We start from the raw sequence: 24,343 nt of genomic DNA, 5'->3' as shown, positions 1-24,343 counted from the left end.
TTTATTTATGAATAATTATTGAAACATGCACACAACAACATATTACGTACCTTCTTTTATTTCTTAGAGTGTAATATTGAGCGACTTGGAAACGTGTTGTGTGCATTCGACACAATTGCAGGTAGTCTAGCACAAATTCATAATTTGTGCCTTGAAGGGTTAAACTGAACACATGATTGATTGATTAATTGATTGATTTGTTGGGTTCAGCATCCCAAAACCACCATATGATTATGAGTAGTGGAGGGCTACGGAAACTTCAACCACCTGGGGTTTTTTAAAGTGCACCCAAATCTGAGCACACGGGCCTACAGCATTTCCACCTCCATTGAAAATGCAGCTGCCGCAGCCGGGATACGATCCCGCGACCTGCGGGTCAGCAGCCGTGTACCTCAGCCTTTAGACAACCACGGTGGGGCTTAAACTGAATAGAGACACTGGCTTTATTGTAAAGAAGTGTTCTGACATGCCTAAATTTCTTTCTTATTATAAAAGAACCAAGTGACACTTTTAGCACGATAAGAACTTCATGAGTAACTCTCAGACAATAATGCCAGGAAAGTATAGCGGATGGTATTAGAAGTGATTGTAATGTATATGTGAAGAAAGAGAAGTGGACAAAAAGATGACTTGCCGCCGGCAGGATCCAAACCTGCGACCTTCAAATAAGGCGTCCGATGTTCTACTGCTGAGCTACGACGGTGCTTATCCCCGCGCACACTTTGTTGGGTATATATGTCTATCTAGACAAGGGAGCATCAGTCAGCACCACCTGTTGCCATGGCAGCGAGTGGCAACATAATCTCGTGCATAGGCATGCGTAGGCATGCATAGTCCCATATGCTACTTCATTTTAATGCCCGTAATGCCCCGCCTTTTGGCTAAGCGTTAGGGGCTAATGGCTTAGGCTTAACGGTGACACCGTGAAAGGGGGCAACTTGCAGAGCCACAGACGTGACAGCACGCTCTTACAAACGAAGACGTCTTTTGAGAGAGGTGACGTCCCGTGCTTGTTGTTGGTGACAGGATTCACCAGAGGCGTCCCCAAGTGTCCTTGTCGCTGGATCACAAGCCACCGGTGCTTCTACACGAGTTCTACCAGCTGGCCATCACCATTGTGAGCGAGGAGGTTGCACCGCTCACCGACGTCTGCCTCAGCATCGGTCTGGTCGACGACCTTGACCCCAAGTACTACAGCACCAGTGAGTGGCCATTACAACATACCTGAACACGAATTTAGGAGCCATGGCAGGGTCACTCAGAAATCTGTGGTTTACAGCGGGAAATAAAGGTGGAGGGTCCATTGCGTCTCTACATAAATGAAAAGTAGACTGCGCAAGAGTATTTCGGGGCTAAACGAGCTTTAGAAGTTTCTGGCTATAAACCCCTCCCACCACTGGCGACCGGCATTTAGCCATGGTGTCGGTGATGTCATCTGCTACATGGAGTGAAGACGACGCCTTCTACCGAATTTTCAGCCGCTGAAATTTGTTCAATTTCAGTGCCAAGCTAAAAGAAAAAAAAATCTGGATGTCAAGCACCGCTCACCATGGAACGATATCGTTTGCCGTTATGCAAACACTCGCACAGCAAGCTGTCTGTTCTGTCACGGCTAACAAGTTCGCCAATGTTGCACGGCTCTCAGGCTGTTTGCAAGTTTATAAAAATATTTAATTATAAATTAAGGGAACAGGATAAGCCTTACTTGCCATATACTTTAGGTGATGTTTATATACCTTTTTTTTTTCATAACCATAAAACCTTCAGTAATTATTTCACTATCATTGTGATCATGAGCCATTTCACTTCTTACTGCAGCAGATTTAGCACTGAAAATTGTAATGCTAATTTGTTATAAATTTGTTACTTCAGGTGTTTAATTATCACTTGATAATTACTATTATATATCGTGTTGCATAAGAGCACTTCCTCACACAATAATAATTATGCTTCAGCATAATCTCTATTACGTTATCTAAATACTGGCCGGAATGTGCAATTCTAGATACTGTGGTTGCTGAGAAAAAAAAAAAAACAAGTACAAAAGAAAACATGTTTCAAGATAATCACATTTAAAGTTGAAAATCTGTATTACTTCAAAAGTACAACGAGATAACAGCAAATTTACGGACTCGTTCAATCGTTACCAGCCAGATACGCATCATAAATATAGTTTTTTCTTGTGTTGAAACGTCTTGCCCGGTGAGCCAAATTTGTCGCCTGCTATGCAGTCGTATCAGCTCGGTACTGTCGACGCAGTTCAGGGGTGCATAGGCCCGTAAGCCCTGCACTGTGCAGTGCCCTGGCGAAATTCCAACATGGTTCAGCACATACGCATAGACAATACGGCTATCATTAAAAGTGAACAAAACATCTAGAGTGCACATTTACAGGGTCTGGTGCCCGAGGAAAACATTTCTTTTTGGATTTGTAGCGTGCCCCCGCACAACAATCCAACAACTAGGGTTCTAAGTTTTCTCTTGGAGAAATTTAGCAATTAAACCTGGATGAGCTAGTTTCAGATGATTTGGCTTAACAGCCTCAATAACAGATGCTGGAATGTGTTCTTTATGAACGAATGATTCATCACATAACTGGGCTTTGTTGAATTTACACGAGGCTTTGGCATTCTTTAAGCAAGCGCTGTGGGATCGGTTGATATCCTTTGATGCCATTTGAAGATATGTGAACCGCACAGCTTTTTGCATGCCCTCCAAGCTGGCTCTATTTCTTCTAATGGCCCAACTATAATAGTTTTGGCGCTTGCCGATGATGACGCCACTAAAACATCCCCGACCTGATAGAAATTTTCTGATTTTCTGAGACAGCTTGATGCCTCTGCATTCTTTTGTTTTCGCAGCTCTGGACCCATTCTTTTCTGAATGTGCCAGATGCATTCTAGCTTGCAAGCTGTAACTTCTCCCTACGGCTATTACGCTTGGAACTGCAAGGAAACCCCTGCATAAGAATGGGGGCATGGCGTTGGACAAGTTTTAAATTGTGACATTTTTTAGAAAAAAAAAATTGTACTAAGACAAACAAATAACTGATCTGGGTTGAAAAAAGGCTGCAGATTTCAAATAACGCAAAAAAATGGTTTCTTTAATAGTTTTGCTTACCCTATCCCTTGAGTGCTGAATCAAATGTAATTAAGCTTCACCAGCTTATTTGTGAATCCACAAGTATTAATCTGCATTACACAGATTGTCATAAAAAATTGCATGTCACAGGCCCTTTTAGATGAGCAGCATTGTGCAGGGGATGTTGCAGAAGAAAGAACACAATGACGCATGTAGAGCACAAACTACAACACCTTAATAGTGAGAGTGAATGAACCCTTCTATACATTTTCCCAACAATGCACATTGCAGCCATACAATTTAGCAGCATTCAGTGCATTAGAGCACTGCAAATCCAAAGAAAACATTACTGTACACATGGTGACTCAACAACATTGCAGATGGAAGCAGTGCAAATTCGTTCCATGAAAACATCACCATACGTGTGCTGTGTCATTCAGACATACTACTTTTTTCTGAAATAAAGTGACAACTGTGCTAACACACAGCTCATATAGACTATGGAGCCTCGTGGCGCACGTGTTTCGCACATAGGCTGCATTTTGGGTTCACAACTACCGAGTGGTAGATGGCGTTCTGCTTGCGAGGGTTTATCACCACCATCATCATCATGGTTAGAATGGTGGCGCCGGCTGTGCGCCTGGCGGCAAACCTTGATGGCGGGATAGGAGAGATGAGCGGGTCTCTAGGGCGCGTGGCGGTTGGCGCGAACGGTTGTCTCTTTGGTGGGTCTTTGGTAGACGGCTCTGCGGACCGTCTGCCATGGGCCCTCGTGGTAATTCAAGTGTTGGTGAAGCTGCCTTGGAGTGTGTTCTTGTGTTTGTTATGTTTTCTGAATGTCGTGTAATATTGTGTAACTTTGTTATAGTGTGTTGATCACGATATGGATATTAATTTGGCCGGCGGTATCGGTGTTTTAAAGGTACTTAAATAAATGAGTTGTTTGGTTTGTTCCGACCGCGTCTACTGTGCCCGTTCACTTCAAGAGCGTGGCGCTCTCCACTTCGAGACCCCACAAGACTTATAGTAATGTGGGGGCGTGATGGTGTGGGTCACCATCTTGTATCCTTTGTTCCGTTCCCTATGCATGACACCACTATAGTAGACTCTCAGTAAATGTAACCCGAAGGGCTCGGAAAAACATGTTTCATTTAACAGGAATTTCGTTTACTGAGAGATGAACGAGGGTGCAGAATACAAGACTAAAACCAAACATAGCAGAGTCATTTGCTCCATTTAAGTAGTTCTGTTTAACAGATTTTCGTTTATTGAGAGTCTACTGTACTCGTCTTAATGGAGAATGAACAAGCTCAAGTAGAAAGCTGCTTAGCATGGAACAAGTATATTCTATTAAAATTAGTATATGCTATATGTATTATACTAACTATACGTATGAATTGTAGCATAAAAATAAATACTGCAATTTTATAAATAAATGTTACCATACTTCTGACGTGTGAAACCACTTGCAAAACCTGTGCAAAACTTATTTTTATGCATTTGTGCAAATTATCTTGTTATCTTGTGCACCATATTCACCCTGCTCACAGTTCATGCCGGCATTATTTTGTAAATAAATTAATAAATAAAAAGCGCTCCAAAATTTTGTTGATAAAATGTAAAGGTTGTTGTAACAGCAGCAGTGACGTTTATAAACCTCCAGAAATTTTTCATTTGTGGTGCAAGGTAATGTGGCCTGCTTGAAAACTTCCAATATTTACAATGAGGCCAGGACAGTGGAAGATGTGTCTGAAGCAGCTGCTGCTTGGCGTTTAAACAACAGCAAACCCTAACAAATTAATGTGTCTGAACCAATGGGCTTAGTACTGTGTGCTTAAAAATACCAACAGAGCTCAAAGCCCACTAGGAAATGTGGAGCAGTAGTTCGACATGGAAATCTTTTTAGACATTTTGATCGGCAAAATCTGCAGCTAACGTCAAAAAGGAGGTAGGAAAAACACATTACCTACCCTAGTGTTGCACTTGGCTACTGCTGTGTCTGTGATGATTGAACTTGCTGCTTTACATTGCCTTTGTCGTCATGCAATGAAATCTTTTCTGTGTCGGCAGCCCACTTCACATGTGAGCCGACGCCCACAGTGCCAAAGCAACCATCCAACAAGATCAGAGGATTTCAAATCGAAGATATTCCTGCTGGGGGTAGGGTGAGTTGCATCATTGGTCACTTGCCCGAGAGGACACTGCTCTGAGGTATGCCCTGCAGTGACCTCGATATAGCAGGCACTTCTCTTGTATTGTTTATACGCATGCAATGTTAATGCACAGGCCACTGTTACTAGAATAAACTCAGCTCCAATGCTCTGCATCTGTGCCAGCAAAGCAGGGTGGGTTGAACGGCACCCGCGAGTACTAGCGGCGGCTGCGGCGCCGAAGTCAGAGCTTGCGCTACTCTAACTGCATCGTCTGCTATGGCAGAGTACCATGCTGGTCTACTTGGCTGTTTTTTGCAGTGACTTTCTTGTTGTACTATTATAAAACTTAAACATTCATCATTCTCATTTGTGGACTGCTTACCGTAATTACTCGAATCTAACGCGCACCTTTTTTCCGGTTAAGCGAGTTCATAAATCGCATGCGCGTTAGAATCGAGTACGAACAAAAAAAATACGTTCAATCTATTGCCATCGGCAAATCCAAAATGGCCGCTCCCTACGTTCGTCGGCATGGCGCGTCGGCCATTTCTGCCTATGTGTTTCCCATGTGCGGCACTTCGTACGTGTGCTGAGGAGTCCGTCATCTAGTAGTGCATTAGCATCGACGGCGTGGAAGGGCCGACTCCAAAAACTCCAGTGCACCACGATGCCGCTTTTAAAAGAAAAGCCATCGCGTGTGCGGAAACGGACGGAAATCGGGCCGCGTCGAGGTAGTTCGGAGTTCCCGAAACGTGCGTGCGGGACCGGCGGAAACAAAAGCAGAAGAATGTCGACAGCAAAGCTCACGCAAAAGCTTCAGTGGACCACAGCAGGGTCGGTTTCCGCAAATTAAAGAGCTGCTCGGCGAGTATGTGCTTGAGCAGCGAGCGGCACAGCGGCCCGTGACGACAGAACTGCTCCAAGTGCGGGCTATGCAATTAGTCTTAGAAAAAGGTCTAATGTGGAGCCAGTTTAAAGCGAGCAGGTGCTGGCTAACTAACTTTATGAAGAGGAAACGCTTTTCCCTCCGAAGGGGAACATGCATATGCGAAAAGTTTTGCGGAGGAGTACGATGAAAAGCTTCACAGTTTTCAGAGGTTCGTCCTAAACTTGCGGCGCAACAACGGCTACCTGCTTGGGCAAATCGGGAATGCCGATCAGACGCCTCTTTACTTCGGCATGCCTGGCACCACAACCGTCGAAAAGAAAGGGGCGAAGCAAGTTTGCGTGCTGACATTGGTCCACGGTAAAACTACAGTGACGGCAATGCTCTGTTACACGTCAGGTGGGCACAAGCTTCGCCCGTACCTCATATTTAAATGGAAGACGCTCCCGAAAGGAGTCGTTTTTTCGAGTGGTGTGATCGTGCGGGCCAGCGAGAAAAATGGGTGCGCGTTGCAATCGATGTCTTACGTTTGTTTTTTTGTTTTTGTTTTTTTTTTTCACGGTGGAAATCGGGTGCGCGTTACAATCGAGGGCGCGGTAGAATCGAGTAAATACGGTAGGTGAATGCGCACAAGTTCAACTGTATAGAGTGATCCGGATGCGTTGCTCATTGCAAGTTTGCCAAGAAATGATGTCCTGCCTATGTTTGAGCTGTCTGCATTGCGTTTAACCTACAAGGGGAAAAGATCAAGGTGAATGAGCATTTTCAGCATAGTTTTTATGACATTCTCTACCATTTTAATCACAGCTGTCTTGCGTAGATGAGAATTGACCCAAAAATGTCTGTAAAAGCCTCAAACAATTTGACTTACTGTAATACGAAAAACGCTCTAGAAAAACAGTACTCGTGTTGGCAACTAGTTACAAAAAAGACATTCTTGAAAAACAGTACCCATGCTTTACACTGTTCACCATACAAGTCTTCACGGTGACTATCAGTCGAGAACAGAGTGCACAATGTTACAGCAACTTCACCTTCTTTCTTGCATTTTCCACCCCTTCAAAAAGCTCCTGATTGTTTTTTTTTTTTTTTTGTAAAAAAGAGAGAAGTAAGGGATATTCTCATCACAATATGAAACATCACTACTCTAGCCATCACATTATAATCATGAACGGTGCAACTTAAAAGATGCAGTGGCATCCACTCCAACTTTTCAAGCACAATCTAAAAGAGGTCATCGACTGTGGTGTTTTTGTTAAAGTCCTCTTGACAGCTTTCTCAGTTGTTTTTAATGTAGAAAGGAGGATGATGTTAAGCAGCCTTCTTGAAAACACGTCATCTGAGTGAGTTCACTTTCGTGTGGTTTGGGCGCGGCTGCTGCATGTGTACTTGTGAGAGATGCTAGGCTCTCTTTGCACGTTGTCACTCGTTCATTTTTTTTGCGAATATACCCACGAATGTAGTACACTCATCGTGTGTCACTTACTGGTGGACTACGCTGCACTGGGAAGAAGTGACACCACATGTGCAACACCCCGTTACCTGCTATAAGGCTCAGAAATGAGAACACTGCAATTGAGAAAAATATGTACTGCTGTAATTTGAAGCAAATGTAACAAAACATGGTCACTGGTAAGAGACGGCCACTTATATACAATTGTGTTGGTTAATAATGGAAATACTTATACCGTATTTACTCGCCTAATGAACGCACTTCTTTTCTTTGAAGATCGGAGCATAGTTGGGGGTGCATTTATTATGCGAAACAAATTTTATGAAAACTTTTTCAGGGGAGCGAGAAATGCGGTAATCTTAAAAAAAGTTAGATCACTTAGCTTTTCACTATTGACATACGCGTAGACTGTTTGGAAACAGCTTCTTTGTTGCACTTTACTCATCATTGATGGTTAATGGCGCTATCTTCTGCAAGCTGTCCCTGCGCCACTCGCTCCCGCCATAAAAGCATTTTGCGGCCATCTTTCCTTGCAATCGTTTAACTGCAACAGTGGTATGTGCTGTGATCTCGATGGGCGCCCGAAGGCGTCCGCTACTATGCCACGACGCACTTTGCAAACTTAACGGCAACCTCGCATGACGATCGTGACGACACTGTTTACGTTGTAGCAAGTAGCCAAAATTGCAGCAAGCTACCCCCGAAGCATCACAACAAACTGTCGATAACAAGATTAATGACACAATATGGCGGCTGCTCACTTCCATATGAGAAGTTCTTGTACGTTCGGAGAACAAGCGAAGTGAAAATCGGGGATGCTACTATGCTGCAGAAGTCGTGATGATCTTTTCTGGGCAACAAGCAATTTTTTCTGGTTTTTCAGAATTCTGCGACGCGATAACGACAAATGACCCTTCACGACAGCAAATCCTGTCATCACTGCTCAAAAATCATGTGCACGTCCCTGGGCCTTAAAGTTTCGTATTTGCAGGTAGCGATCGTTGGTTGACGCTGGCATTTTCTTGACCTTTGCTGGCTGTGTGCTTATTAGCTACGATGTCTCTACACTTGCACCATTCGTGAACCCTGCTGTGGCGCACAGATAAAAAAGACTGGGATGGGGCATGCACCGATAAAAAGACAAACAATGTGGCACATGGCAATGGGCAGGAGTAGGGGGAGAGTGCAAGTCAAGGTGTCCGAAGAGTTGGCATAGTAATGAAAAAAACCCGGAAGAGATCTAACGGGTGAGGAGGCGCCAGATGTCGGTTAGCGGGACTGCAGCGGATGCATGTAGGGGGTGGGTTTATTACGCGGGAGAAAAGAAATCCAAATTTTGATGGCTGAATTTGGGGGTGCGTTTATTATATGAGTGCGTTCATTACGCCGGTAAATACGATATTAAAGCAAGAAAATTCATTGTCTTTAAGGCAGCACAACAGTCGTCAACTCTTAGAATGTCAATGTAATGCAACTCTGCATATCGATAGCATTGTTTATCACATGCTTTTCCTTTTGCTGTTCTATTTCTGGCGGCCCCTTTAAACTGGGCATTGCGAAGTCGAGGGGCGCCATGAGTTTTGGGGAGCATTGGTGCCTTGGTTATGGACATTTTGGCTTTGATATGTGGGGTGGAATTGCTGAAAGCAAGTGGGGAAGGGCGCCGGGCGCGAGCCTCAACTTTCCGCATGAAATTAAAGCTTCTTGTCCAGTAAAACATGACTGTAGTGCATCACGATGTCGTCATTCTCAAATTGAACCTCATAGACTTTGTGTTTGGCAGTGAGCTTTCTATCTTTGCGATACAAGGTTCGCTCGCACCTTTTGAGCTGTGTTGAATTTTTTCGGATGTCTGTCACGGAACAATAATTGGTTTATACTCCTATCAAGGACAAATTCTGGCATGCAAATGATTCACTTTGCCATGGCGGATTTGAAACCTCGACTATAGTAACATGGTCTCAACTTGTTTCACTCCTCCGGTCACTCTCTTGGCTTATTTTTGTTAGAGGTTTCAGTGTGTAGCTTGATTGACTGAATACCTTTCAGTGAGTAGCTTGATCATTCTCTGAAATTACGTACGTCGGATAAATGACTGTCTCTTAACCTATGCTTATTTTTATGCTTTGTATTTCATTTCAACTCGATAGCGTTAAGGAGCCCGTTTCGCAGAAATTCTAATGTTGGCGTCTCCGGTTTTATTTGAAAAGACATTTTGTTCATGACCAAAAAACTCGAGAAAGCTGCCAATAAAATAAATTATAAAAACTTCAGTACGAGTGAGAATTAATCTCGGGCTGTCTGCGTGGCAATCAGGGGTTCTACCACAGAGACACGCCAATGGTTGAAACTGATTCGAAAGAAAAACTGTGATGTTGTAGACGTTCTTATTAATATTGTGTGTAACAAAAAATAAAAGGAGGCCTTATGTTTACACTTCTTTCCTTCATGTAGAAGAAGAAATCTCTTTAACGCGTGCAATATTGGGTGGTAGAAGCGTAGAATCGCGCCAGGGCACAAAAACATGTGAAATGCCCTTCGTGTGGGTGTTAGAAAGGCTCAGCCACTACAGAGCGAAACAAAACAAGTTATGTTTGCATGTTGCCTTGTGCACGTGCAGATTACCCCTCGCTGATTCGCAAAAGAAACAAATATGGCGTAGTTTGCACTTAACAATTGCACTAGCAGTAGACATTCTACGATGGTTCAAAACAGACAGTGTTGCACGCACAGTCATTCATTTTCTCACGGCAGGGTTGAGGCAAGCACTGAGACCGACGCTAGGCTAATAATTCAGAAGGTGATTCGCATGGAACCCGACTACGCTATCACATTCTACTCTTGAAGGCCAAGCTCAAGCGTTCTCGAAGTTTGGTAATGCAGTTAAACCGCTTTAATAAAGGCATGCTCCAGGCAGCAATTCTTGTCTTTTATTCTAGACCTCTCTTATAAGCAGGGTACTACATATGCATTTTCCTATCAATCTGTATTTCACTGTTGGCACACTGGTGTCTCTTATACCCATTTTTCTCTTATATCAGTGTCTCTTAAAAGGGTTCCACTGTAGTTGTGTTTGTACGTGTTGTGGTATTGTTGTCACACAATATATATAATACTCAGTGACGGCGCCTATGCCATATCAGCCAAATGCTGCCGCATGTAATAATAATAATGGAATGAAATGATAATTTTTATTTGCACGACAATATGAACTCTCAGGTAAGGTGGAAAGTTAGACAGGAAGTTTCCTTACGATCATTCATCTACTAGCCCATCACTGCAGGGGGAAACAGACCCGGGGCTATAAATATAAGTTTCTCAAGCTGTTTATTGCAGCTTTTACCTTGGCCCGTGCTACTGAGTAACCATGTTTACAATTAAAATAAATAAAATAAGCAAACAAGTTGTGTGAAGCGAAGTTGTCATTGCGGTCGCTGTTGTTGGAGCCCGGCGCAAAGCAAGTCGCCGAGATAAATCTGCTCCTCCTCGCTACGCTTCATACATGACAAACGCGTTCTCATACTGGAAATTACGCAATGCCAAAAACAGTCCGAGACGTGACGTGTGAGTACAGTAGAGCATTTGCGGTAATCGCTCACACGTCGCTGCCTCTGATCACAACATGCGCCGGCCATGAAAGCAAAATCTGACTACAGCGCCACTAGTCCTCGCTACCCCCATTGAATTTCTGAATTACCGTTAAATTTTGATTTACCATTTAATTTCGGTTCAGGAGTGTTATAGCCACCACGCAATGTAGTATGTGAGCCTGTTTTTTGAGCATTACTCGCATTCTAAAGCCGATTTTTTTTTGTCCCTGCAGAAAAAGCAGACTGTTTTGCTGAGGAACTCTGAAGTTGGAACACGCAGGGTTTTCGTCAAGGTGAGCAGTGGATTCAGTTGAAGGGCACCTGTATCACTTTTTCAAGTGCTCGTCAAATTGCCCCAGATTGGAGTCTATTGCCTCACGAATAGATTGGCACAAAAATTTCTCCAATCCATCAAGAGCAAGCAGGGTTACTGGAATTTGTCGTTTTCCCTCTTCCGTCATCCCGACGAGCACGCTGTAACCTACGCAGGGAGGGATGGCACAGCGTAAAAAAGTTATAGCACAAGGTTCATTATCGTGTGGCTTTTGTTGAGGCATTTTTTATGTTGTGTAATAGTTCAATAATGCAGTAACTGAGTTCAATAATGCAGTATTTATAAAATTCACTTTAGGGTCAAGTATGTTTCCTTGTGTTGTAGGGGCATTTCAAAATGATTATAGGCGCTATTTTGTGGTACTTTCAATTAAACGATTTAGTGCAAAGGAGGAAATACGGTAAACAGTGCAGCAAACCTTATGTCATCGGTTTCATTGATTTGTGGTTAACCACTATTTTTTTGTTTTGATACATATTTGGTTGGAGTTACATAGAACACCCTACATGTCTACCTGAGCAAGCAGCCCTTGAACAAATGTCTCGACTACCATGCAGGTGGAGTACAAGACGGAGGTAGAGGTGGACGGCCGTGTTCTGTGCTGCACCTGCTGCCGCGAGATCTTACTCGACCTGGAGTGCATTGAGCCATTCGCTTTCTCAGCCAGGCTGCTCAACCTCAAGGTTCGCCTCAGGCACTCGAACATTATTCATTCCATGTGACAAAGTGCAAAATAGAGAGAGTAAACTATTATGCACATTTATAAACTTCAGTAAACACATGATGTATAAACAAAAATGAAGTCTCAGTCAAACTGTTATATATTAAGCACATGTGTACAAAACTGCTCTTTAAGTTGAAATAGAAAGGATAAAAATTATTTATTTACTATGTATGTTCAAATGCTTTCCTCTACAAATATAATGAATCTAAAAGAACAAAAAATATGTACCATAAAATATGTATGTATAATGTAAAATTTAACGAAGGTTTGCCAATGAAACACTTTTTGACCATGTTGGCGTGGTGCTTGACGACTACCTCAAAGGTCACGTGTTCGAATCCTAACCGCGGCATTTCGATGGAGGTGAATATGCTTTAGGACCGTGCGCTTAGAGATAGGTGTGCATTGAAGTAGCCCAGGTAGTTTAAATTTCTGAAGTGCTAGACTACAATGCATCTCACAATCATGTAGTGGTTTGGGGACATAGAATGCTAACAATTGTTATCTAATTTGGTGTGCAGAGGGAATTAGTTATGCTTAGGATTGAAATCAGTATTGAGCTGCCTGTTACATTTTTATAACATTTGATAAGCTCTTATTGTAATCCCTAAATTCATTAATAAGACATAAGCTTGTGAAGATTTTTGCACGAGCATATCTGCAAGAGCCCATTCTGTGCTCTAAAACTGTAACGTTTATATTTTAGTATTCAAAATTTTTTGAAACATCCTATGCTTATCGTCTATCTAGAAAGTATAGAACAAAAATTATTATGAAATTTTGTATGGTGTGCCAGGAACCGAGGTCAAAAGAGGCAGAAGTGGGGAACATTACAGCACTCAGCAGCGTCTCAAGAAGTAAGTGCTAAAAACAGCGATTGTATCTTTTGTTCTGACATGGCACAAGGACAGCTTACAGTAACTGCACAAAAACTGAAAGCCGAGAAAAGTGAGCTCAGAACGGGGCTGGCTTTATTTTTCCTTGGAGTATATATTGCCACCAATGATGAATGAGCCACTGTGGCTCATACTCGTTTTGGACTGCGAAGAAGAAGAGAACATTTTCGTTGCTCAGGTTTAGGTGAACTCCAGGCTGTAGGTCTTGTTTTGCTCGTGACATTACTGGTGGATACGTTGGGTACGTGTACTTCGGCTGTGTCGGCCATCTTGGAGACAGCTACATCTCCCAGAGCAAGAAGCAGCTGCTGCCTGCGTGGGTTACCCCCTGAATTCGGTCCCTTGGCATCGACACCCAGAATGATGGCAACTCCAATGACAAGCCAGGCGGTCCAAACCAGCGATGCCCATGGTTCTCTTTTCGCGCATGTTTTTCATGCACCACAGACACCAAAGCCGTTCCAAGGAGACATCTTCGAAGATGTTGATGACTGGCTCGACCACTTTAATCGGGTTGCCAGTATCAACGAATGGGACGATGTTCGCAAGCTGTTCGCAAGAGTTTACTTCTACTTGGAGGATGCTGCGAAGACGTGGTACGAGAACCACGAGGGCTCCTTTGGAACCTGGCAAGAGTTTAGCCGATAGCTCCTTGACGCCTATCGCAACACCGAGAGAAAGGAGAGGGCTGAACAAGCCATATCCTGCAGAAACCAGCGGCCGAACGAATGAGTATCCATGTTTGTCGAGGACATGCTTCGGCTCTTCAAGCGCGCAGACCCTGCCATGCCAGAGGAAAACAAGGTGCGGCATTTGATGCGCGCAGAAAAAGAACAGCTTTTCGCTGGGCTCGTGCCCAATCTACCGGCAACAGTCGCCCAGTTCATCATTGAGGCAACTACGATGGAACGTACTCTGCAGCAGCGGTCGTCACTATATGAATGCCAGATCCCGGCCACCACATGCTCTATCGGCTCTGACAACGAGAGACAGGCCCTCGCAGACTTCATTCTAAGTATCGTTCAGGACGAATGGCGACAGCTTCAGACAGTGGGATCCCATCTACCTGTGTCAGCCCTTGCGGATGTAATCAGACAAGAAGTCTGGCAGGCCGTCACACCCCTGGCCCCAATCACACCACCGATTCCTGAGGCCCCAGTCCTGACATACGCAGCGGCATTGCGATCCCCTGCGCTACCGGCTACAGATCTTGCTACGCGGCCAAGGTACCAGGCTATGCAGCCATTCCACGACACTGCTTCAAGCCCGCCTCTCAGCTCAAGGTTTCCGAGCACACCCACCTATCTGCCGTCAGCCTCAAGACAAAATGGTAGCAAGGCAAGCACGTGGCGCACCTCGGATAACCGTCCGCTCTGCTATCACTGCGGTGAAGTGGATCACGTGTACCGGAACTGTCAATACCGACAACTAGGTCTCTGCAACTTCCACCCTGATGCTCGATGCCCACGCTACGAGGAGCGCCCCCTCGAAATTGAAGCCTATCTTACGGGCCAGCGAACTCCTTCGACTATTCAGCACCACCAGTCGAGATCACCATCGCCTCGCCGGTCTACGTCACCCAGTTTGCCCTCATCGTCTTCCGCTCCTTTCAGGAGCCGGTCACCAAGTCCCCGCAGTGGAAACTAGGAACGGCGACTTCTTGCGGTGAAGTCGTGGGCCGGCAAATAGTAAAAGACCCTCCTTCGACGCAACGATCGGACGAGGACCATTCCGGTTTTGCAGTGCTCTCCGACAGCAGAAAGATCGTTTCTGCCGAAATCGCCGTCTTCGCCGACAATCATGCTGTCAACGCCCTCGTTGACTCTGGTGCCGACTATTCCGTAATGAGCGCCACACTGGCATCTGAACTGAGGAAGGTTACCACACCGTGGCAAGGACACCAGTTGCGCACGGCAGGTGGCCATCTGGTGATGCCTACTGGTATGTGCAAGGCACACATTCGAATACGTACGACGACATTTGCGGGCTCTTTCCTCAGATTGCGCGTGTGTTCTCGGCCAGTCAATCTAGGAATGGACTTCCTTCGTGAATACGGCGCTGTCATCAACCTCTGTGAATTACTTGTGTCGTTCGAGGATCCTTTTTGCGCTGCAAATCACAGCACACAATTCAAGAAAACGGCGCTCTGTGTTACCGACGATTCTCTGACTCTCCCACCTCGAAGCAGCCTCTTAGTCAAAATAGAATTGGGACAGGACGTGTCTGACATGGTAATTGCAGAGGCCAATTTGTCTCTCCTGATTTCACGACAAATCTGTGTTGCCCGAGGAATCATTCAGCCTAGCAACAGGCATCTTCACCTGCTGGTCACAGACTTCAGCGACGAATATCGCCACCTAACGAGACACACTGCCATTGCATATTGTGAAGAACTTGCCGATGTCGATGGTTCGTCCACGTTAGCTTCATTTTCATCGAATGGCCACCCTGACGAGGCCTTCGCGAGCACTCTCGACGTAAACAAGAAACTAACTTCGGCTCAATGAGAAAGTCTTTTGCATATACTCGGCTAATTTCAAGACTGCTTTGCCAATACGTCAAAGGTTTAACAGACACCACATGCTCAGCATCGTATCATCACGGAACCAACCGATAGACCCATTCGACAACATGCCTATAGGGTGTCGCAAAAAGAGCAAGACGCTATACGTTACCAAGTCCAGCAGATGCTTCAGGTTGACGTCATCCAGCCATCGACCAGTCCCTGGGCTTCGCCAGTTGTGCTAGTAAAGAAGAAGGACGGTACGTTGCATTTTTGCGTTGGTTACCATAAACTGAACAAGGTCACCAAAAAGGACGTCTATCCTCTACCCCGGATAGATGTCTCGTTGGACTTTATATGCAACGCTAAATATTTTTCCTCCATGGATTTGCGTAGCAGCGACTGGCAAATCGTAGTGGATGAGCGCGACCACGAAAAGACGGCGTTCATTACTCCCGACAACTTGTACGAGTTTAAAGTGTTGCCTTTCGGTCTATGCTCAGCGCCAGCTATTTTTTAAAGAATGATGGATACGGTTCTCACGGGGCTCAAGTGGCAATCATGTCTTGTTTACCTTGATGACGTCGTGGCCTTTGCAGACGCATTTGAACGACACGTCCAACGCCTTCAGGCAGTTCTTCAGGCAGTTCTTCAGGCAATCAGAACAGCGGGGCTTTCTCTCAAACCCGAGAAATGTCATTATGGATATGAAGAACTGAAGTTTTTTGGTCACGTTGTGAGCCATGCCGGCATTCGCCCAGATCTGGAGAAAACCCGCGCCGTTGTCGCCTTTCCCGTGCCCACAAATAAGCACGACCTACGCCGATTTCTGGGGCTTTGTGCATATTATAGGCGCTTTGTCAAAAACTTTTCGAAGATTGCTGAACCCCTCAACAAGCTTACAAAAGACGGTGTCTCGTTTATTTGGGGTCCCGATCAGTGCCATGCATTGGACACCCTCTGGAACCTCCTCCAGGCTCTGCCTGTACTGTGTCATTTTGACGAAAGCGCCGACATGAAATTACACACTGACGCCAGTAACGTTGGACTGGGAGCGGTATTAGTTCATTGGCATAATGGGGTAGAGCGCGTGATCGCTTATGCGAGCAGAACGTTATCCCCAGCTGAGAAAAACTATTCTGCAACCGAAAAGGAATGCCTCGCTGTTGTCTGGGCCATAACAAAGTTCCGCCCATACTTGTATGGCCGCCCATTCGGAGTAGTTAGCGACCACCATTCCCTTGGTTGGCTCGCAAATCTCAAAGATCCCTCAGGTCGTCTAGCACGATGGAGCCTTCGGATACAAGATTTCGATGTCACCATCGTTCACATATTTGGGCAGAAACACACCGACGCTGACTGTCTCTCATGTGCACCGGTCGAAAATGCCATTACTGACCTTAAAGACGACAACACTTTTCTTTCTGCCGTATCAGCAACCCGCTTGGCTGAGCAACAGCGTCATGACTCGGAGCTCATCCCTCTCATTGACTACCTGGAAGGACGCAATTCCCACCCTCCTCGAAGCTTTGCACGTTCACTATCCTCTTTTTGTTTCCGCGATGGGGTTTTTAAAAAGAACTTTCATCCTACACAAGCTATGTATCTGCTTGTTGCGCCAACTATGCTTCGGGGTGACATTTTACGTGCGTGTCATGATGAGCCATCGTCCGGACACCTCGGCTATACGTGCATGCTGCAACAGATTCAACGCCCCTACTACTGGCCACGTCTCGCGAAGACTGTGAAGCACTACGTTCGCACATGTCGCGACTGTCCGAGATGTAGGATTGCACCTTTAAGACCAGCGGGACTACTGCAACCAATAGGCCCACCAAAGGCTTCCTTTCATCAGATTGGCATGGACTTGCTGGGTTCATTCCCCATGTGTTTGCCTGGAAACTGGTGGATTGTGGTCGCTACCGGCTATTTAACACGCTATTGTGAAACAAAGGCACTTCCCAAAGCCACCGCAGCAGACGTTGCCCAATTTTTCGTTAACAGCATCGTCTTACGTCACGGTGCGCCAGTTGTCATCATAACTGATCGTGGGACAGCTTTCACTGCAGAGATGCTGCAGGAAGTCTTGCCACTAAGTGGCACGGAACATAGTAAAACAATGGCTTACCACCCGCAAGCAAACGGGCTGACTGAACAACTCAATAAGACAATTGCAGACATGCTGTCAATGTATGTGGACATCGATTGCAAGAACTGGGACGCCATACTTCCTTATGTAACTTTTGCGTATAACACTGCTGTTCAAGAAAGTACTGGTTTCACACCTTTTCGCTTAGTCCATGGTCGCGAGGTCACGACGATGCTCGACGCCATGCTCCTGCCCGACAACTTAAGGATATACCACACGGATGCCGCCAAATTTGGGCAGTGCGCAGAAGAGGCCCGTCAACTTGCTCGTCATCGTATTCAACATCACCAAACCGCAGACGCGCGCCACTACAATCTTCGTCACCGTAAAGTTATTTTCAAGCCTGGTGATGAAGTCTGGGTGTAGACCCCTATCCGACAGCGTGGCCGTTCAGAAAAGCTTCTTCGCCGCTATTTCGGCCTTTACAATGTCGTACGACGTATCAGCGACGTCACTTACGAGGTTCTCCCAGAAGGCACTTTGAGGCGTTCCCGTTTCACCCGCAGACTGAAGTCATTCATGTTTCACGGCTCAAACCATACTTTTCATGCTGTAAATCACCAGCGAGTGACTGACTTTATTGGTAACTTCGCGTCTTTCTTTTTGTTTGCTCTTTTTTTTTTACATTCTTTCCTATTTTTCTTATTTCTCATTGAACTCTTGACTCCACAACCAACTATGTTATTCTGCCTCACGCCATTCATTTTGCTTGCGTAGTAATTTTCATCTCATTTTCTTTTTTTTTTTTTGCCTTCATGTACAGCATCGAGAAGATGCTTCTTGGGAAAGGGGGTAATGTCACCATTGATGAACGAGCCGCTGTGGCTCATTTGGACTGCGAAGAAGAAGAGAACATTTTCTTTGCTCTGGTGCAGGTGAACTTCTGGCTGTCCGTCTTGTTTTGCTCATGACAATATAGTGGTGTGGCTGTTCTGACCTCTGATTTCTCCTCTTTACCATTTGCAAAGAAGATGGCAGTGTGCCAAGGGAAAGTAAAAATATTTTCAACATGGTAGCCAGACTATCATGTGATTTGTAATGACAACACATTAGTAAAATGCTGTTTTCTCAATTTCTACTGCATATATTGTTCTGATATTTCCTAACATTAAGGAAGGGGGGTATTGCAAAAAAAAAAAAGAAACTAAATTGAGAAATAGAAAATATTGACCCAATGTACTGTTCCCATGTACTGTACTTTACAGAATATCACTTTAACACTTTCAGTACTCAACTAGTTTGCACTATTCACTGGATAAGTAAGCTCTTTATTGCCCTTAGCCTTTATGCCTTTACAGATTGTTTAACAAGAGCAAAAACTTAAAGAACAAACAAAAAAAAAACAGAAGGGTTGTTTTTCTATTAGGCGTGTGCGAATAGTGAATTCTAGGTTCAAACTGAAATAGGAGAGAATAGGGACCTTGGTCGAATAATTTCGAATCGAATTCGAGTAGTATATATGACATATAAAAAAAATGGCCATATTTATCATTACCTAACTGACCTGCCCAATATTTTTTTAAATTGAAATAAGACCTCTATGCAAATGGATCTTTTTTTTTTCATTCAAAGGAAGTCAAAACAACTTTGAGAGGTAGCAGAACTATATTGTCAGCGGAATGCCAGTGATAACCTGTAAAATATGTAGCATTTAAAAATTTATTATACCTAAAGCATGAAAGCTGGCAAAACAACCTTTGCTTAAAAAAACGATGAATCGATTTGAAAATATTATGTTCATTTGAAGGGGTCCTGCAAAATTTTTTCAAGTAGCCATGCAATGACTTCACTAACGAAGCGTATTGCCTCACGAATTCACTGCCACAAAACATTTTGAAATTTGTCCAGTACGAGCGGAGTTGCAAATATTTGTTGCATGCTATAATTGCATTCTCTCTTCTCATCCATGCGGAAGTGCTGGAAGCTAAGCAGGGGGGATGGCATGGGAAAAGAAAATACGTTTGTGCCTCGTGACGGCCAGCACTTTTTATCTTTTTTTTTTTTTTTTTCAGTGTGATCGCGCATGTATGCGTAGACAAGTGGTGGCCTTTCACGCTGGCCCCAGTAACGACCGAGTGTGCCATGCTTAAATTGGTCGATGGCTGATACAATGGCTGTGACACTCTCTCCACACAGGTGGGAGCTCCGCCGAGCTCCGGCAATGCGCGCGCCCTTACACGCCATAGCGCGCATTTTCTCTCTCCCCACTTACTCTCTACTACACCACCCACGTCAACTGCTCTGGTTGCTAGGGGCGAGGATCAGCCTACGCGCCCGCATCTGTTGCTAGGGGTGAGATAGTGAGAGCGGAGAGATAACACCTGCCGGTGTGTGGACTCTGAAAAACACCTGACATGCCCCGACTAAGAAATGCATTCGCATTTAAAAGTGTTGCAGGGCCCTTTAAATTAGATGCTTTCACGGTTTAGCATTCCCATAATGCAGTGAAATCACCTTTACAGGGGGTTGAAAGCACACTACCGTATCTACTCGCATAATCTTCGCACTTTTTTTGCCGTAAAACCAATGCAAAGTTGGGGGGTGTGAGAATTACGCGGGAAAAACTTTTTACAAAAACGTACAGAGGGAAAAAGAGAACGAAGTGGCTGCAAATCGGGTTTCTCACACCAGCAACTAACAGCAAGCTTTAAGAAGTACTAATTAAAACTTACCTCAACAATAAAAGCAGAGGTTTAACACAAGACAAGATTTATTTGAGACACAAAAAGTGGAAGCAAATAGTCGAGAATTAGAATACCATACGCAAAGCTTGTGGACGTTGCGGGCGTAGCGGTAGCGTTCGTCACTCAACAGCAGCCCTCAAAAGGTAAGCGTAGGACATTAGTGTTGGGCTGATGGCTATTTAACAGAATCGTCCGCAGTTTCCTCTTGAAGAAATAAAGTTTACCATCAATCCCAGTTTTACACACACGGCAGGCCCAACGCGTCTTGGTGGCTTGCAGCTGCCGTCACCAGTAGCGAACACATAACTCGTAGACTCCGAAGGGCCTACCAGCGGCCCTGTTGCCGTTGTTTAGTGCATGATCTATCACTTTCAACTTGAAAGCAGCCGTGTAGCTTCAGTGTGGCCTCATAACCTGACAAGATTACCGACACAACATGCAAAACACGCCGCAACGCGCACTGGCCACTTCGGCTAGGCTTGGATTGGATTGAATCTCCGTGCAATAGTACGCTTGATGGTTAAGAGATGGCGCCAGAAGCCGCGTGCTATCATCATCAGAGGCTGGAACCAGCAGACGACATTGTTGCTTCAGTTTTCAAGGGTGCGATAATTACGCGAGGAAAAAAAGAAAACGTATTTTTGTTAGGGGATGGGGGGGGTGCGAGAATTATGCGAGTGCGAGGATTACGCGAGTAAATACGGTAACATGCATCTATTCATTCATTGTGCATACTTAGAAATTCTCAATTATTTAAATTTGAATAGAAGTAAATTTGAGTCCTCTACTATTCATTTGATTATTTGAGCCATTCGAATATTCGCACAACCCTATTCGCTAAACACGTGTTTGCCTTTACCGGTAAATTTTGTTGTATAAACATTAGTACACAGTAATAATTTACCCACATGTGTATATCTCATTAAAACATAATAATAATGTATAGGGCTTAACGTCCCAATGCCATAATATGATTATGAAAGGCGCCGTAGTGGAGGGCACTGGAAATTTTGAGCATCTGGGGTTCTTTAAGTACACCACGGGCCTCGAACATTTTCGTCTCTGTTGAAAGTGCAGCCGCCACAGCAAGGATTTTACCCTGTGACCTTCGAATTAGCAGTCAAGTGAACCAGTGCACCAGTACGGCGTGGCAAATGTCATTCAAACAAGAACGGTGCCAGCGGTGGTCACAGGGCAGCAGCACCCCCAAAAGTTTTTTGCCTGCCCCCCCCCCCCCCCCTCCTCTCTTTATAGTATTTCTCTAAGATAAAATATATTTAAAACACCTCCTAAGAGAAAAAAATATTTAAAACGCAACACATGTTCTTGGAACTCAATTGCGAGTGCCCCTCCTCCCCTTCAGTAAAAAACAAATCCTCGCATTGCCCCTGCATTCAAAGGCAGTGTTGCACAGTGCTGTAAAGTTTTTTTCGGTAGAACGGAACTGCAGTGTTATTACTGAAATTTATAGCAGACAGTATAAAAAAACTGCCTTCACTTAAGAATCTTTTGTGACTCAGTATTGTGACTTTCATGCTTTCCACTGCATGATTGTAAGGGACTTCGACTTTCTGGTGATCTCTAAAATGCAGTCATCGCACAGTACGTAGGCCTCGATCATTGCGCCTTCACCGAAATGTGACTGCCGCAGCTGGTGTTGAAATCGCGGCCTTCAGGTCAGCAGTCGAGCACCATAACCACTGATCGATCACGACAGAAGATTCCTCGTGCAATAGCGTACTTGAAGCAGTTGAATTGTCTTGCATTCATTTGTGCACTGTTTTTAATGCAGTGCGTTTAACTAGGCACCAAGCTACTGCAGGTGCACCTAGCTCACTCACCCTTTCTGGTTCCAGTTTGAGCCAGTGGAGATGGTGCGAGCGGAGGAGCAATTCGTGGTTCAAGTGGACATGGAGTCTTGCTGCCCACTGCCCCTGGAACTCATCTCGGGCACAGTCAGGCTGGTCAGTATGCTTTTACTAGCGTGTGTGTGGCTGCACAGCTGAATGACCAACTGCATCACCTTCAAACTTCAACCCACTTTCAGAATAAGAAGCTTCTTTGAGGCTTCAGTAGTACTGCTAGCCTCAAGCTATATGCTACTTGTCCGAGTTAACCGTCGGATTTCGTGAATTAAAACTTAGTTGTGTTTATTGATTGCGTGCAGTGCTTGTGTTTTTTGTTCCTTCGTCTTGGTCCCATTTTTTTGCGGTTTCCTCTGTGTCTTTAATTTTAGTGCATGTGACATTTTTGCATCATAGTTGAGTCTCATGATAACTTACTTCAAATTAAGGAACTTTTCGATGTTATGAATCACTTCAATTCTCTTAGAGTGTCATCTAATTTTAACCTCAATAATGTAAGGTGCGTTGATTGCTAATCTTATTACGTGTGAGAAAAGTTGAAACTTGCTCAAAACGTATTCTTAGGTGAATGCCTTTTGTATCCATAAAAGGTTGAATTTCTATTTACTTAATTTTTAATATAGCAAAATAAATTGCTCCTTTTGCATACTTTGATATGTAGCCTTGGCTGCATATGGCACTTGTCTGCATTCGATATCTTTTTTTAATCGGACAGGGTTATCATAGGTATGCACCCCCTCTCTACAACATGTGAACTTGCTTGTACTTGATATGAAATTTGAAATGCTTGGCCCAACACTGCTGGTGTTGCATCAAGCATTACATCAACGCCAGATATTTGACACCCTGTGTCAGCATCAGCACTTGTGGGGTTACTTTCTGCTGGCTTGTTGTGTCACTGATAACAGCGATTGTGCCCTTGTGTTGCAGAGCCCGCATGTGAGCACAGTGGACAAGGAGTTCCAGTCGTTGGTTGATGGAGGTGCGTGATCTTGACACGTGCATGGCCAATTAAGCATCCAGGCTGCCACATTATGGCTATTACTGCTGCAAAATTCTATGGCTGTCGTATTATGTTGTGAGGCATGGGGCGGTGTCCTTTATTCGTAGGCGTAGCAACCGTATTGTATTGTGGAACAGCATGCACAAACACATATGTATGGTTAGAAGCATACACGCAATGATAAATCGCAGCTGTTCAAAGTCGTTCAATTTGAAACAGAACACATACATTCATCTTAATATATAAGAAAGGAGATGTCAAGGACTTGAAAAATTACAGGCCGATCAGTTTGCTCTCCATAGTATACAAGCTATTTACAAAGGTAATTGCCAACAGAGTTAAGAAAACACTAGAATTCAATCAACCAAAGGAGCAAGCAGGATTTCGAACAGGCTACTCACAATCGACCACATTCATACAGTAAAAGCTCGTTAATTCGAACCGCAAGGAGAAGCCGCCTCAGTTCAAATTAACGAATGTTTGAACTAACGAAAGTGAAGAACAACAATAGTACATTGCGAGTAGGGCATAACACTTTATTTTTTGAAAAAATCTGTGATCGCGGTCTGCCTTCTTTTCTTGACGGTGACAGCCAGCACTTTTTGCTCTAACGAGCGAATTTGGCGGAAGGCCTCTTCTCCGCCTTCTTCAAAACTTAAGAAAAGACGGGGGGCATTCAATCCGGCCATGACTTCCGCAGCAGAAGGTTGCACTGGTGCTTCATCCTCCTCCTCATCATCGTCACTGGCAGCGACAGGTTTTGCACTTCTCACCTGACATATTATGTCGCCATTCGTCAGTGCACCACACACCACTGCGCTTGAGTCCACATCGACGTAGTCCGCAAAGCAGACGTCTTCCAAAACGTCCGCCACGCGTGCGGTGACGTTGTGTTCGAGCACTGGTGGCTCGTCAGCTTGCAGAGCTTCGGTGCTGAAGCCACAGTGGCGAAAGCAATTTGCTATTGTAAGCGCTGTCACTTGCTCCCAAGCACGCACAAGCATGTGTAGTGCACTTAGGAGC

General features: G+C 44.6%; 1 protein-coding gene across 1 annotated transcript in view; it reads left to right on the top strand.

Moving 5' to 3' along the window:
- LOC119169445 (trafficking protein particle complex subunit 11 gry) overlaps positions 1–24,343 on the top strand; it is a 153,520-nt gene that overhangs the window by 100,810 nt on the left and 28,367 nt on the right. The window contains exons 21-26 of the mRNA XM_037420514.2: positions 1,027–1,202; positions 5,151–5,245; positions 11,396–11,455; positions 12,054–12,179; positions 22,309–22,416; positions 23,248–23,299. Coding sequence (XP_037276411.2) covers positions 1,027–1,202; positions 5,151–5,245; positions 11,396–11,455; positions 12,054–12,179; positions 22,309–22,416; positions 23,248–23,299 — 617 coding nt within the window. The remainder of the gene's footprint in view (positions 1–1,026; positions 1,203–5,150; positions 5,246–11,395; positions 11,456–12,053; positions 12,180–22,308; positions 22,417–23,247; positions 23,300–24,343) is intronic.

The sequence above is a fragment of the Rhipicephalus microplus genome, unplaced genomic scaffold, assembly GCF_043290135.1.
Source record: "Rhipicephalus microplus isolate Deutch F79 unplaced genomic scaffold, USDA_Rmic scaffold_23, whole genome shotgun sequence".
Lineage (NCBI taxonomy): Eukaryota > Metazoa > Arthropoda > Arachnida > Ixodida > Ixodidae > Rhipicephalus > Rhipicephalus microplus.
The sequence above is the reverse complement of the archived record's forward strand: the minus strand, read 5'-3'. Positions and strand labels throughout refer to the sequence as shown.